Genomic DNA, 12,761 nt, shown 5'->3' on the forward strand with positions numbered 1-12,761 from the left:
TAACCAAAAGTATGGTGTGTGTGCTCAATGCTCAATGTAGATAAAAATAACATTTTATGAAATTTTTTGTGTTAGTTCAATTTACTGAGTTTAATCTGTACAATCTGGTACAGTAACCAGTAACTACAGTAATTTCCGGTAATTTCCACTGAGTTTAGATTTTTCAGAGGAAGTGCTATCACTTCAGTGTTGGTAGCTCTGCTTTTCTCCAGCTGGGATTCACACTGTAAAAAGGGCGAAGATTTTATTCTACTAGCATTAAATCGTAAACATGGCAGATTATTCCAGACTTTCCATAGCTGGATTATTCGTCCTTTTCACCGTTTTGACGGTGAAAGATCTGTTCATTTCACCCACTCAGTCATCAGCTAGTTCCCCCAAAGAAATTCCAGTTACAAGGGTTGGCGTAGACAAATTTATCGGGCCAACTCTGAAAGTTCTTTACTGGTGAGCGAGACTTCTGCTAATCTGCTTTGTCACTATCTTGTTTTCTCCAGCTCGTTGAATATGACTTAATTGTACGATTTAATCGTTCCAGTTATTCGTGTGGATACAAGAAGGCTTTCGAGCAGTATGCAAACTTGCTACAAGAAAAGTACCCTGAAATAATCGTGACCGGTGACAACTACCAGCCGTCAGCTGTCAGAACGTTTTTAGCACAGGCAGTGGTGAGTGATTTGATTGCGTAAACTGTGGATATGTGTACTGAAGTGCATTACGCTAAACACAATATTCTTATCTGAACTGCAGGGTCTCTTGAAGATGGCTGCTGTCGTCTGCATTGTCCTCGGAGTCAACCCTTTCACAAGTCTAGGCTACCAGAACACGCCCTCCTGGTGGCAATGGTGTTTTAACAACAAAATCTACGCCTGCATGATGATTTTCTTCATGGGCAACGCGCTCGAAGGCCAGCTGATCTCTACTGGTGCTTTTGAAATGTTCTTCAATGGTATTAACTGGCTGCATTTTGGCATAATATATTATCAATGTTAACTCGTGTTTAAATTGTGCAGATGTTCCTGTTTGGTCGAAACTGGAAACTGGTCGCATCCCGCAACCTCCAGAGCTGTTCCAGATCTTAGAAAATCAACTCCAGTTCCAGCCTCAAGCCTCGTCAGCCTTTCATCCACCCACGCCTACCTACTCATCATAATAATTTTTAAATGTGACTGCACTCCTCAATTTAGTTGCCATACTCAAGAACAGTATTTTGACAGGCCAACGACTAATTGTTAAATAACGAACCGAAAGGATTGAGAGCATTTACATTAATTGGTTCAACAATTCTCATTCACTCTAAAATGCCGTGTTGTCAAATGTTATTGTTTTCAATAAAAAAAACTAAAAATTATGGTAAATATTGCATAGAAAACATTGATGTAAAATAATATATTATTATAGGGGCTCTGTTGTGGAGGTTTTCACGGGATGTAGGATGTGTATCACATTTCTTTTACTAGGAAATCAATGTGGCATAAATGTGTGGATAAGAATTACCCTGCAAATTGAGTAATTTTGTGCTGTTTGTACACATTTCCAGATTGACAGAAAATTACTTGCATTGTGTTGATCCATTGTTGGTGTACATATTTTACAAATAAGAATATGTTCAATATTGCAAGCCAGTCAAATAAAGATGTTTTTCTATATCAATGTAACACTAATTCATTTTCTTTATTCTTGACAACTAACGATCTCATGAGACAATCAGCTAATTTTTAAGCTTGAAAGCAATGGGTATAATATAGTGAAGTTTCTTTAACTCATCAAAAAGTAGCTAAGTGTATAATTCTTGGAGCTGTGCAAGCAAATTGCGTTTCCTGTTTCTATTGAGTCTGCTTGTTAAAATTATTAACAATGGGAAATTAAGACAGTGGGTCTTTAATAAGAGAAAAATTGTTTAAATATTAAAGATTTATTGAGGGTTCTATCACATATGGTACAGATTTTGGTAAGAATATAAATTATAGAAAGAATAATTTTCTGTGTAATTTGCAAATTCTACAGTATATTTTTTACGTTTTTTGGGGGCTATCTGGACCTTCTCATACATCAAAAACGACGTTTTACATAGAATTTCATTTAACTTAGCAAACCAAAACGTCTTTTAACATAAAGTTGTTCATTCTCTTATCACAGCAATGGATGGAATCCAGCATACTTGATTTTCGATGTGATAATTTACAAATATGAAAATGTAGTTTGGAAAATTAGCCCATGTGTGTTGTGTATAATAATGTTCGGCAATCCATATTTTTCCTTCAGGCTCAATTCGCGTTAATACCTATGTACATCAGATCTTTCAAGCACACTCTAAGGAGCAGTTACGACAACTAGATGTGATCTACACGAATATCAAACTGTGAATTTTATTTTTTATGATTATCGTTTAAGGCATTTTATAGGAAAGCCAAGCATTCAATGCATGTAAGGCATTTTCTTCTCTAAATATATATAAGCTCAGTACAGGGGTTTTGTGCCCATTTGCATAATAGTATATCAAATCAAAACCATTTCACAAAATCATTCCTACCATCAAACAAACACACTGATTAGCACGGCACTAAAATTTGACAAAGTCATATCAAAATGATTTCATATCGGCTTACTGATCAAATTATTTGTCCATAACACAGGATAAAATATAATATATTAACTCATGTTTATATGTAAATATGAATTGCAAATAATAATGCGGTGTGGATTTTGAACTAATTAAATAATGAATTCTAGATAGTTATCTTGAGTGTGAAAATAGTTTTCACCTTTCGAGTGACTGTAAAAAACTCGATTTTTTTAATTGTGGAAATTGATACATCTGAATTTGCAAACCCTCAAAAATTTGGATGGCAGAGTATACAGCAGTTTGAGGTGCCAAATATTCTTTATTTGGTTGGCCTTTGATGGAAAACCCAACTAATAGCATGAACCTGGAACCAAATTTCATTAAGATATGGTTCAAATTTTTGCAATTCTTTCACACATCCAAAAAACAGGATTTGTTCCACTACCAAAATATATCAATTTAAACCTTAAGCCAAGTAGCAAGTCATGTATCACCATATATATTTATCTCAACAGATTCATATTGATAATTTAATAGCAAGTTTTAAGCAGGTATGTCCATTGAAGAGGTGTTCTTTGAAATGCGATTTTTCAATTTACTCACTTGTTATTCATCATAGCTCGCTCGCTGAACATTCTCAGAGGAATGGGTTGCTGGAATTATTCGGCGCAGCTCCTCCAAGCTAAAGAAACAAGCAATATCATTACTGAACCGTGCAAAACATTAACAGGCTAAGATTGTGCTGTTTTGTTAAAAAAATAACTTACTGAAAACGGATTGTTGAAACCACTGTTTATGGAATTGAATCCATTGGTGAATCCATTGTTTGAGTTGAAGGCCCAGTTCTTGTTGTTGTTCTCCTGGTTGATGGTGTTGAAGGGACTGCTGCTGCCGTTGAACGCGTCTTGGAAGTTAGCGCTCCAGCCAAATTCGGAAGGGCCGTTTGTGGCGGGCGCAACGCTCTCGAATGGGTTGTTGGTTGCCCGGTTTGGGAAAGAGGGAGACGAGTCCCACGGATTAGTTTTTGTGCTGCTGGGCGGCGAGCTGGCTGCCACTGCGGCGAATGGGTTGCCTGGATTCGAATTAGTCGAGTCTGGCGATAGGAACATTGGAGTGACGGCGCTTGACTGGTTTTGAGATAGTGCCGAGTCGAAAACGCTGCTGCTGCTGTTGAATGGGGAGCTTGAGATTGCTTCTCCTGCGCAAGAAAAATGTTAAAAAAAAGTGTTTTATTTTTTTTTTTTTGCTTTTTTTATCCCTGTCCTCGGACCGGGAAGGGCGCGCACTGCACTAGCACGAATGCTGAAACCCGGGTCCCAATAACACCGCGAACGGATAACATGTTCGCACCAGACCGCACAGGGACCTTGCCCACCGAAGGGCCACTTGCCTCCGCACTGAGGACTGCATTGAAACGCTAGACATTCGTTCCCGTGAAGCCAAATCACTCATGCTGGAAAGGTGCAAACCAGCAAGTAGCGAGTCAGCGTCGGTGCGCCTCCCAGCCCGTTGAGCATTTCGAGTCACTAAACTAACCACTTTTTGCCATCTCTGACATTGGGTGGCCAGTATTAGATCTTTAAACTGCTCAAATACCTCCCATTGCTTTGACACTCCTGAGAATGCCTTAACAATGCGAGCCAACGTTTAATTAATTAAACTACAAATTAAATTACAATTTTACCAGCAAATTTTGCTGGTCAAATTGAGCCCTAATTATATTCCATTTATTTAGGTATAATTTAGCCTCAATTACCTTTCATCATCGAGTCCAGATCTTTCAGTGCAGCATATCGGTCTTCAGAGCTGACATCTTTCTTAACGATCGCCATAGGTGGGGTTGAAACAGAATTTGGCGGCATATCTAAAATATAAATCTCTTCAGAAACCAATCAACAGCAATGGATAACGTTAACAACAAGCTTATTATTAACAAACAAATAAAATAGTAATGCAGGGTTACCAAATACAGTTTTTTATTTGTTAAAAAGAAGCAAAATAAGTACTTTTCTAACATTGTAAAACTAATTAGACGCTTGGATTGGTTATGACGGAAAAGCCACTGAAACTTGTGCGGTATTTCTATTCTGGGTGAAACGGTTAGGGACACAGTTGGTGCTTGGTAAAATAATAGGTGAGAACCATGCATGGGGATTTCAATTCCAACTCACTAGGCCACGGATTTAACCATGACATGTTATTATTGGGTGTGAATGCTTGTGTGGCGGACGGAGTAGTGAAGACGGAGTCGAGAAAACTGAGATCCTCAAAGTACTTGTCTGTTTCCGGCAGCACAAATTAAACGGCAATTAGTTATGGAATCATATCTTAAATAACAGGGCAGCCCTATCTTTTAATAAAACCAAATGATCGCAATGCCAGGCCTAGTTGGAAATTATCTTTTGTCAGAAAATAAACTTTTCCAATTACTTTTATCTCTATAAGTATATCTTTATATAAATACAATGATATTAGCGTATTTTGATTAATTTGCCTTGCTTTTTCAGTATTCGGCCAGCTTTATTCCCCTTTTCATCTCAAGAATTTGATTTGCAATGTTTGACTAAAATCTTTAGTGAGTTTTAACAGCAAAAACATGACGCATCAACTTTCTGACTATTTTGATCATTTTTATTTTAAATAAGAAATGGAAAAGAAGATCAAGATTCAAATCAGTAACACGAAACAACTTAAACTCACTTGACTGATTTTTAACTGGAGTTGAATTTTGCGGCGCAGCTGCAGCAGCATTGAAGATGGGCACATTATCAAAGTTGGCAAAGTTGTCCTGCGGTGGCGGCGGCGGCGCCGAAACTGGTCCGTTGGTAAGCGGCGAGAATGGGTCCACCTTGATTCTGTTGAGGTTGTTGTTGGGCGAGACGATACTTGGAACGGTCCTCGGAAGCGCCATCGATGGTCTCGCGAGTGGCGTCGAAGTGTGCTGCGGCTGAGGGAGCTGCGGAGACGGCGCCGGCTTTGGCAGGGAAACTTTGCTGGGGTCGAGGTAGTAGCGTTTCCGCTCGTACTTATTCACCATGAAGTCCTTCACGTGGCTGTCGTCAGACACGTCTGTTACTTGAGCAGAATCGTAGAGGCCGAGCCAAACCCTCCGGCAGTACTGAAATAAACAGTTTTAATAAGTGAAAAAATGATTATTTAATCATCTATCAATCAGAAAAACATTATTTCGAGCTTAAATATTATTCAAGTAAACAAACAAGTAAAATTGTAGGTCATATCATGGAAATTGGGGATTTCGTTAGTCTTGGGGGACTCATAAAAGCGGTTCATCGTTTCAAGTGCAAAAAGACGGGAAATTTGCTTCCTGTCTTGAAGGAAAAAACATTTCATTGATAATAAAAGTATCCAATCGGCTTATATTAAGTTACTGTACTGTCGTCACACATTTCTTTCCCCTTGGTTTTACCCGACTGGATTATCACTTGCCTCGTTTCCTCTTGACTTGAGCAGGGCAATTTCTTCATCAGTGAAACTGGCCATCGAGATTGACTTGACTCTGTGCGGTGGTGTCAGGCCTCGGCTGTAAAAGGATTCACACCGTTATTCACTCTTTCTAGCCACCAACTCATGTTTGGCAAAATCAAGAGCACACGCCGAGAAAGATAGAAAGAGAAATGAAAATAAATACAAACAGCTCGCAAGTAACAGCTTTCTCGGCGCCGTTTACGGTCAAGCGCACGCGACAACGAGCGAGTGAGAAGAACGTATGAACGCTCTCGGACTGTTAAGTGAATGAAATGAGTGCAGATACCGAGAGGAAAGGCAGTGTGTATGCAAAACAGTGAAAAGAATGAGCAAAGAGATATGGTGGGTTTACTCCCATGCTGAGTGAGTGTGTGGTGTGACACCCCCATTCGAGGAAGTGATTTCGAAAAAATAAATTACGCCGTTTGTTAGTGTAATGATGAACGCAAAACAGAGCCGCAAAAGAGAAGCAGGAAAATAAAAGGGGCAGATCAGAACGATCGAGGAAAACAAAACAGGCGTCACAAGAAGGGGCGTCAGACAGACGGCGGGGTCAGGGGTCATGTTTTGCGGGTGTCGAAAGCGGAAAGTGCCGTGCCGACGAATCGTCGCAAAAAGATGAGAGTCGAACGGGAATGCGGAATTCGGGACGGGAGGATGACTCACAGGAGGCCGGAGCAAGTGGTGCACACGAAGGAGCCGATGGTCATGTTGACGTAGGTTGGACCACGCTGCTGGCAGTCGAAGCAGTGCTTGTTGCACACCTGCGAGGTTAACTCGCGCAGCAGCTTCAGGTTCTTTTCGTCCTGCTTCTTCTTCGAGGCCATTTCTCCGAGTTTGTTTGACAGTGACTCCTGCAGCGATTCAGGATCAGTGCACGACTGATCCGCGCCGGCAGGTGGCACCACCGTTTTCTCCTCCTTCTTGCTACGCATTTTTTGAGCCTTTTCGGCGCGAATTCTCACGAACGAGGAAATTTTGGAGCTGAGCTTCTTTTTCCTCTTTGCCTCTTGGACCTCTGCCAACAGGCTTAATGGCAAGTGATGCGACGACGACGAACTAGGTTCGTCCTCCGGTCGATGCTGCAGATCTCGCGATCTGGAACAGGCATTTGCAGACAAATATTTAAGTCCGGGCCCCTATATAGACATACAAAATAATATTATTCAAGTGAACTTTTATTTTATTGTAAAGCTGCAAAAGGATTATTTACGGTTTCTTACCGCCCTTAAGCATTAATTTTTATGAAAACCTATGAATTGCTTTTATAAAACAATGCTCGTGGAAGAAAAAAAGAAGTTACAATTGAAAATGTCTACCATATGAAATTATAATTAGATAAGGCGATTTTTTCACGCTATCCGATATAACTCTAATTTCAAAATTATTTTTTTTACAAATATTTTTGCTATTTTTGTACCACAAAATATATTTGAATTGAGCTTAAATTGTATAAAATTAGGCATAAGCAAATAAAAGCAGTATAGAATAATACCTCGTTGAATTTGCACATACGATACAAATTAAATTTAATTTCAGATAATAATATAAAATTTAATGTAGTTTTTACGAGCAAGACATATTTTAGCCTTAATCTTACTTACGCAATACAAAATAATCTTGCTGATGGTTTGGTCTTTAAACAAAGGGGGACTTTATCAATTTCTATTACGAAAGTTCATTGTAAATTGCTTAAGCTTTTATAAGGGACAAAAATATCACTTTTTGATGATGAAATCTCATAAACAAAATGAATCAAAAAACATTGTCAGACCGAATTCCATAAATAAAAAGTAAAATTTATTTCCTTGAAAAAATATTTCATCCCCACAAGTTCCTCGGCACGGATATACAATCAAAATAATTTACCAGCAATCCAACGAACCAATTTCAGACCGTAATTGTGTATTTCATTTAAGCCATACTAAATATCGTTTTAATTTAAAACTACTTTCTCGATGCTCCTTTAAGCATGATTTGGAAAAAAGCCTTTTAATGATGCGCCTCCTTATCTATATTTAATTTTTTACTATAGACAATGCATCCAATGAAAATTAATTTTCACTGTTTTAATTTGGTAAACAACAACTGAACTTTGAACAGTATAAACTCTGACTTTTATATAAAGTGTAGATAGTGCGACTTGAATTTAAAGTGGGGAATTATCTTTATTAAATCTATTATTTACTGAGAGGTAGAGCAGACCAATATTTTACCTTGCTTTGGAAAAGCCGTAGTAAAATATAACAACCGCTATCGCTTATATTATACGATTGAAGAGGTGAACTTGGCAATTTATAACTGCAACTTGAACTACATACTAAAGCCTCTTAAATGACGCGCAAAATATTGTTATTCAACTATCTCATTTAGCGTGCGCCGCGCTTTTTATAAAACAATGGCAATAAATGGCTGCTATAAGGAACATTTAATCTCGTTTGTTTTCCATGCAACATTTCGTAATGTGACAGCGCAGAGTGATTGCAAGATGCACGTCCATTAATAAGTTTTTCACGATTAGTTCTGACGAAGCGTGGGTTTTACGACCCAACACAAAGAGAGGACAGTTCTTTGGCGCTGACTGTGCACGTTGCACGTTGCACAGAGGAAAGCCTTAATTCGCATTCATTATCGCGGCCGTTCGCTCCTTTCGTAACCCTTTCAACACGCGCGAAGTGCAAATCAAAAACGTGTGTGTGTGTTTGGCAACTTAAACGAGGTGCGAATGAGCACGCACCTATATCTATACGCATCAGCAGTGTGTTACCTTTGCTCTTCCTGCTGCTATAAATAGATCTGCAGTCGAAAAAACAGTTTTTCAGAAATAGCTCACTCTTTGAGATCAATCGACTTGCGATCGGATTTCACGTCGGTATGGTTGAACTCCACCTGGAATCGGGAGCACGGCTAAATTTGATGTGCGCACTTGGCGGAGTTCAAAGAGCGACTAGAGCGAGTGCTTCTCGCGCACTGCACCGGCGCTCGCTCGTTCACTCGTCCTTTCACGAAAGTTAAGCCTCCTGCATTTATTTAACAGCGCAGAGCCAGTGCCAGTGGGGACTGCTGAAGCTAAACACATCCAACCCACTGCCAAATTGTTTACTTTAATGAAGCCGAATTTTTTTCTATTCGCTTCCCACGCTGACGAGAGCAGAGAAGCCCCTGCTCCCGTTTTCACACAACACGAATTTCCTTATTTTTATCGGGTTTTTAAGCACTTCTGTGGTTTAAATTTGCTCAACCTTTCCTGTTGTTCTTCACATTTTTTCAAAAGTTTTCCTCTCCCCATTAAAATATTTTAAAAGGAGGAATTTTTCAGTATGGTCTGATTATCTCAAAAATTATGAAAGGAAATTAAGTAATAAAAAGAGGGAAAGATAAAGAAAATGTTCCTATTTTGTTTAAGTTCGTAGCAAATTAATTAAAAAGCACTGTCAGCCTGAAAGCTGCGTCCTCTCGAAATCTGGCCTAAATTTGGCTAAAATCTAGATGCATTAGGCAGTACGTAAATTTACTTTTATATTCTAATTTAAAAAACGGGACAAGTCGGCTCTACTGAACATTTGAACATTTTGGCTTGTGTAGGAAAAAATGTGCACGCACTGGACTAAAAAATCAATTCATCTCTAAATTTGAATATAATACCTTGTTCATCCATTTATTTATGTGAAATTTCCATGCCCTTTCCCCTCCTAACTTCGTTTTCCTTCAATTTTTTTTTAGAATTCAGACTGACCATCTCGATTTATATTTTTTTTCGTTCGAATTCAAACAAAACTAAAAATTTTCTACCACTAGTGCCACCACAAAGTAAAAAAATAACTTTCGAAAATGTGATTTCAACGTAATATGTATAGACACCAATGCACAATTTTAAGCAGACGAAGTTTAGTATTTAATGTTATGAATACAAAGTGAAAGCGCATTGTTGCGATAAGTTTAGCCACTGTCGACTTTCAATTCCAAATTACAAAACCCAGAAAAAGAGGTTTTGTATGTCACACGTAGGAATTCATGAAAAGGATTAAGCTTAAATTAAAATTAAATTGATGGCATGGATGCCTATGAAGAACTAAAAAAAATAATCAAACATGACCAAATGAAGTAAACTCGGGATACAGAAAAAAGTTCAAATGTTACAATAAACGAATGAACCCCAAAGGCAGCGGTTTTTTTAACTTAAACTGGAAACTTAATTTTAAATTCTTGCTTTTTTAATAAAGATTGTAAATTAATTATATTAAAACTAAATGTAGCGTGATAGTAGTGCTGTCTCTATACAGAAAAGAAAGAAACACAATCAGAACAACTTTTAGGCAAAAAATTTGAGGTTAATTAGCTGGCTAACTTTGAGTCACGTGGTCAGCAGCAAAAGCCGCCGTGGCCGTGACTTTGGCTAAGCTGCTCCAGCTACGTCGCAGTCGTCGGTCAAAAGTCGAAAAAATCGAAAAGTGCGGAGAAATAATTGACCCACGGCCCTATGGGCCACTAAACACTATCAAACTTCACTTTTATAATTTTGTAAGCTGCCGGCATTACTGCTCAGCCACCGCCGGGCGAAAATACGGCTGCAGCCTGGTCAGCCAGCCGCCGCCAAAAACTACGGAGCTGACAATGAGACCTCTACAAAAATCCATCAAATCGAAACTTTAAATAATGCATTTATGAAATTAACTGCTTACAAATAATGGAGAAACGGTTAACCTGATTTCTGATTACTGCTTCACGCAGTCGTAGGGGCCGAGACCCTTGACCCTGAACGAAGCACGAGGAGGAAACAAGCCCAAAAAGAAGTGTGAACGGCGGCGCTTCACACGACTAGAGAGCACCAAATCACACACGCGACTGATTGCACTCGCGGCGCCGAGTTTCACGAAAACGAACGCGCGTCGCGCTAAATACAGTGAGCAGGCATACTTTTCATTGTGTATGCGTCATATTCTAAGCGGCAACTTTTAACCAGTATGCGCGTAAGTGGGCATAGGCACGATAAAAGTGTGTCTCTTCGCGACGCCAAGTGCATTATATATTACTCAGCGGGAGGGCAAATATAGTGCGCCGCTCCGAGAGTGAGAATCAAGCCGCGGCGTTTGTTTTCTTTTTCGCTCCTGCTGGCGTAAGAGAGTTGTCCACATCCACATTCCAAACTGAAATCCCAGCAGTTTATTCTCGAGCACTTGGACAGCGGATATACACCTCTCCTTCTGAAGGCAATTTGTTGAGTTCCATGCTCACTGCGAAAGTGGTTGGGAAACAATTAAGAGATAACGATTTAAATTACAATACAACTCATTAATTATGCCAGCAGGTGGAACAATACCTTCCATGTTGCGCAGTACAAGGTTCAAAATCTAAACGGTTCAAATATTCGAGTAACTCCTCTGATCGCTTTTTTTTATCAAGAAACGGTTATTATATTTCCTCGAAAAATTAAATATTTAAATTGGGCATAGCGTACAACGAAATCAAAATTAGTATTAATATTACTGTACATCAAAAATTTATGTGTCATCCTTCAAGTTACTCTGAGGTTATCAAACAAACAAGAAGTAGATTAAAAGTCTATTTGAGTTGGTTGAAGGGTCGAGACAAAATTTTTGTTTGGATTAAAGAAAGCAAAAACTCACGTTAGAAGCTTCATCATTTCGAAGGAAAATAAACTGAAGGGACCACCAATGACCGCCACGAACGCTTACTGAGACACAAATATACGTTCTGCTACTTTAGCAGCAGAACGTCTAAACTGTTTTTAAAATTTACTCCAGGAAATTAAGAAGCACTAAATTGTTGTCAAGATTCTTTAATTGAGAAAATGCCGTAAATGTTGCTTCCAAAGTCGAAATTTCAACAGCAATTATGTGCACTCCGCGCCGGGTCATTAACTTCATGCAGACAAATAAGAGGTGGAAATAGTGATGGAAAATATTTCAGACATCGCGTAGTTCTAGAGTGCCTTCACCAGACAAAAATACGCCCTCAAAAATGTGTTTCAAAGTTATCGCATGGAAAGGTCAGGTGAAGCATTTTCGATTGCAAGACAAGGCATACGTCGGCACGTTCGTAAACTTTGAGTCAATACTGTGTGAAGGATTCTCTCTGTCAGAACGATCTGTTAACAACCATAAGGAGTAGAACTAAAAAAATGTTACAAATTTAGGCTCGACCGTTATGCGCATTGCGACAATAACGATCAAATGTTTTTTTAGGAACATCCTTGGGAGTTTTGAAATCATTACAATCGGCGTGAGGATTTCTACTGACAAAAATAGCAAAGAGGCTTAACAGCTCTAAAAAGGGGTTCGAAGCTTGAAAAAATTATGCTGCAAAAGTGAACAGCATTTCAGACTTAAGAAGACGACGCAAGAACATTTCTGAAGGGCGGCAAAATCCAAAAACACAATTTAAAAGCATCCACTTTTGTTCCTCTTGAAAATACAAGCCGCTTATATACTCACGCTCTGCTTATAGTGCTTTTTCGCTCGCCGCTGTGTTAAAACTGCCGACGGGATCTCTGAACTGTCAGCTCTTTGCTGCCGCTTTCTATTGCACAAAGGGCTGGCTGAATAATAATTTAACACTCGCTGCCTCCCTCCTCCGCTCTCGTCTTTGTCTCCAACGGCAACTTTATCTGCACCACTGGCAGCTCTGCAGATAACAGCCAGCTGAAGCGCAGAGTAATTGGATGATAAAAATAGGAATCATGCACCGC

The 12,761-nt window shown here is 39.1% G+C and overlaps 2 protein-coding genes across 6 annotated transcripts; one reads left to right on the forward strand and one right to left on the reverse strand.

Annotated features, from left to right (window-relative positions):
- The first annotated feature begins 226 nt into the window (after positions 1 to 226).
- On the forward strand, positions 227 to 1,658 carry SelT (selenoprotein T). The gene is made up of 4 exons (XM_065490037.1): positions 227 to 447; positions 539 to 668; positions 751 to 949; positions 1,014 to 1,658. The coding sequence occupies exons 1-4, from the start codon at positions 272 to 274 to the stop codon at positions 1,151 to 1,153; spliced, it is 645 nt and encodes a 214-aa protein (XP_065346109.1). The 5' UTR covers positions 227 to 271; the 3' UTR covers positions 1,154 to 1,658.
- A 238-nt stretch (positions 1,659 to 1,896) lies between these two features.
- Positions 1,897 to 12,553, reverse strand: LOC135944126 (arf-GAP domain and FG repeat-containing protein 1-like). 5 transcript variants are annotated; one of them, XM_065490882.1, is made up of 9 exons: positions 12,508 to 12,553; positions 6,719 to 7,150; positions 6,014 to 6,107; positions 5,267 to 5,684; positions 4,738 to 4,845; positions 4,323 to 4,430; positions 3,334 to 3,764; positions 3,170 to 3,248; positions 1,897 to 2,930 (listed from the first exon to the last, which is right to left on the reverse strand). In XM_065490882.1, exons 2-8 carry the CDS (start codon positions 6,985 to 6,987, stop codon positions 3,204 to 3,206), a joined length of 1,473 nt encoding a protein of 490 aa, XP_065346954.1. In that variant the 5' UTR covers positions 6,988 to 7,150; positions 12,508 to 12,553; the 3' UTR covers positions 1,897 to 2,930; positions 3,170 to 3,203. The 5 variants fall into 5 exon arrangements, with proteins under 5 accessions (XP_065346954.1, XP_065346951.1, XP_065346953.1 ...); XM_065490879.1 differs by having other exon boundaries at positions 1,897 to 3,248; XM_065490881.1 differs by lacking the exon at positions 12,508 to 12,553 and adding an exon at positions 10,757 to 10,942 and having other exon boundaries at positions 1,897 to 3,248.
- Positions 12,554 to 12,761: the final 208 nt, after the last annotated feature.

The sequence above is a fragment of the Cloeon dipterum genome, chromosome 4 (genome assembly GCF_949628265.1).
Source record: "Cloeon dipterum chromosome 4, ieCloDipt1.1, whole genome shotgun sequence".
Lineage (NCBI taxonomy): Eukaryota > Metazoa > Arthropoda > Insecta > Ephemeroptera > Baetidae > Cloeon > Cloeon dipterum.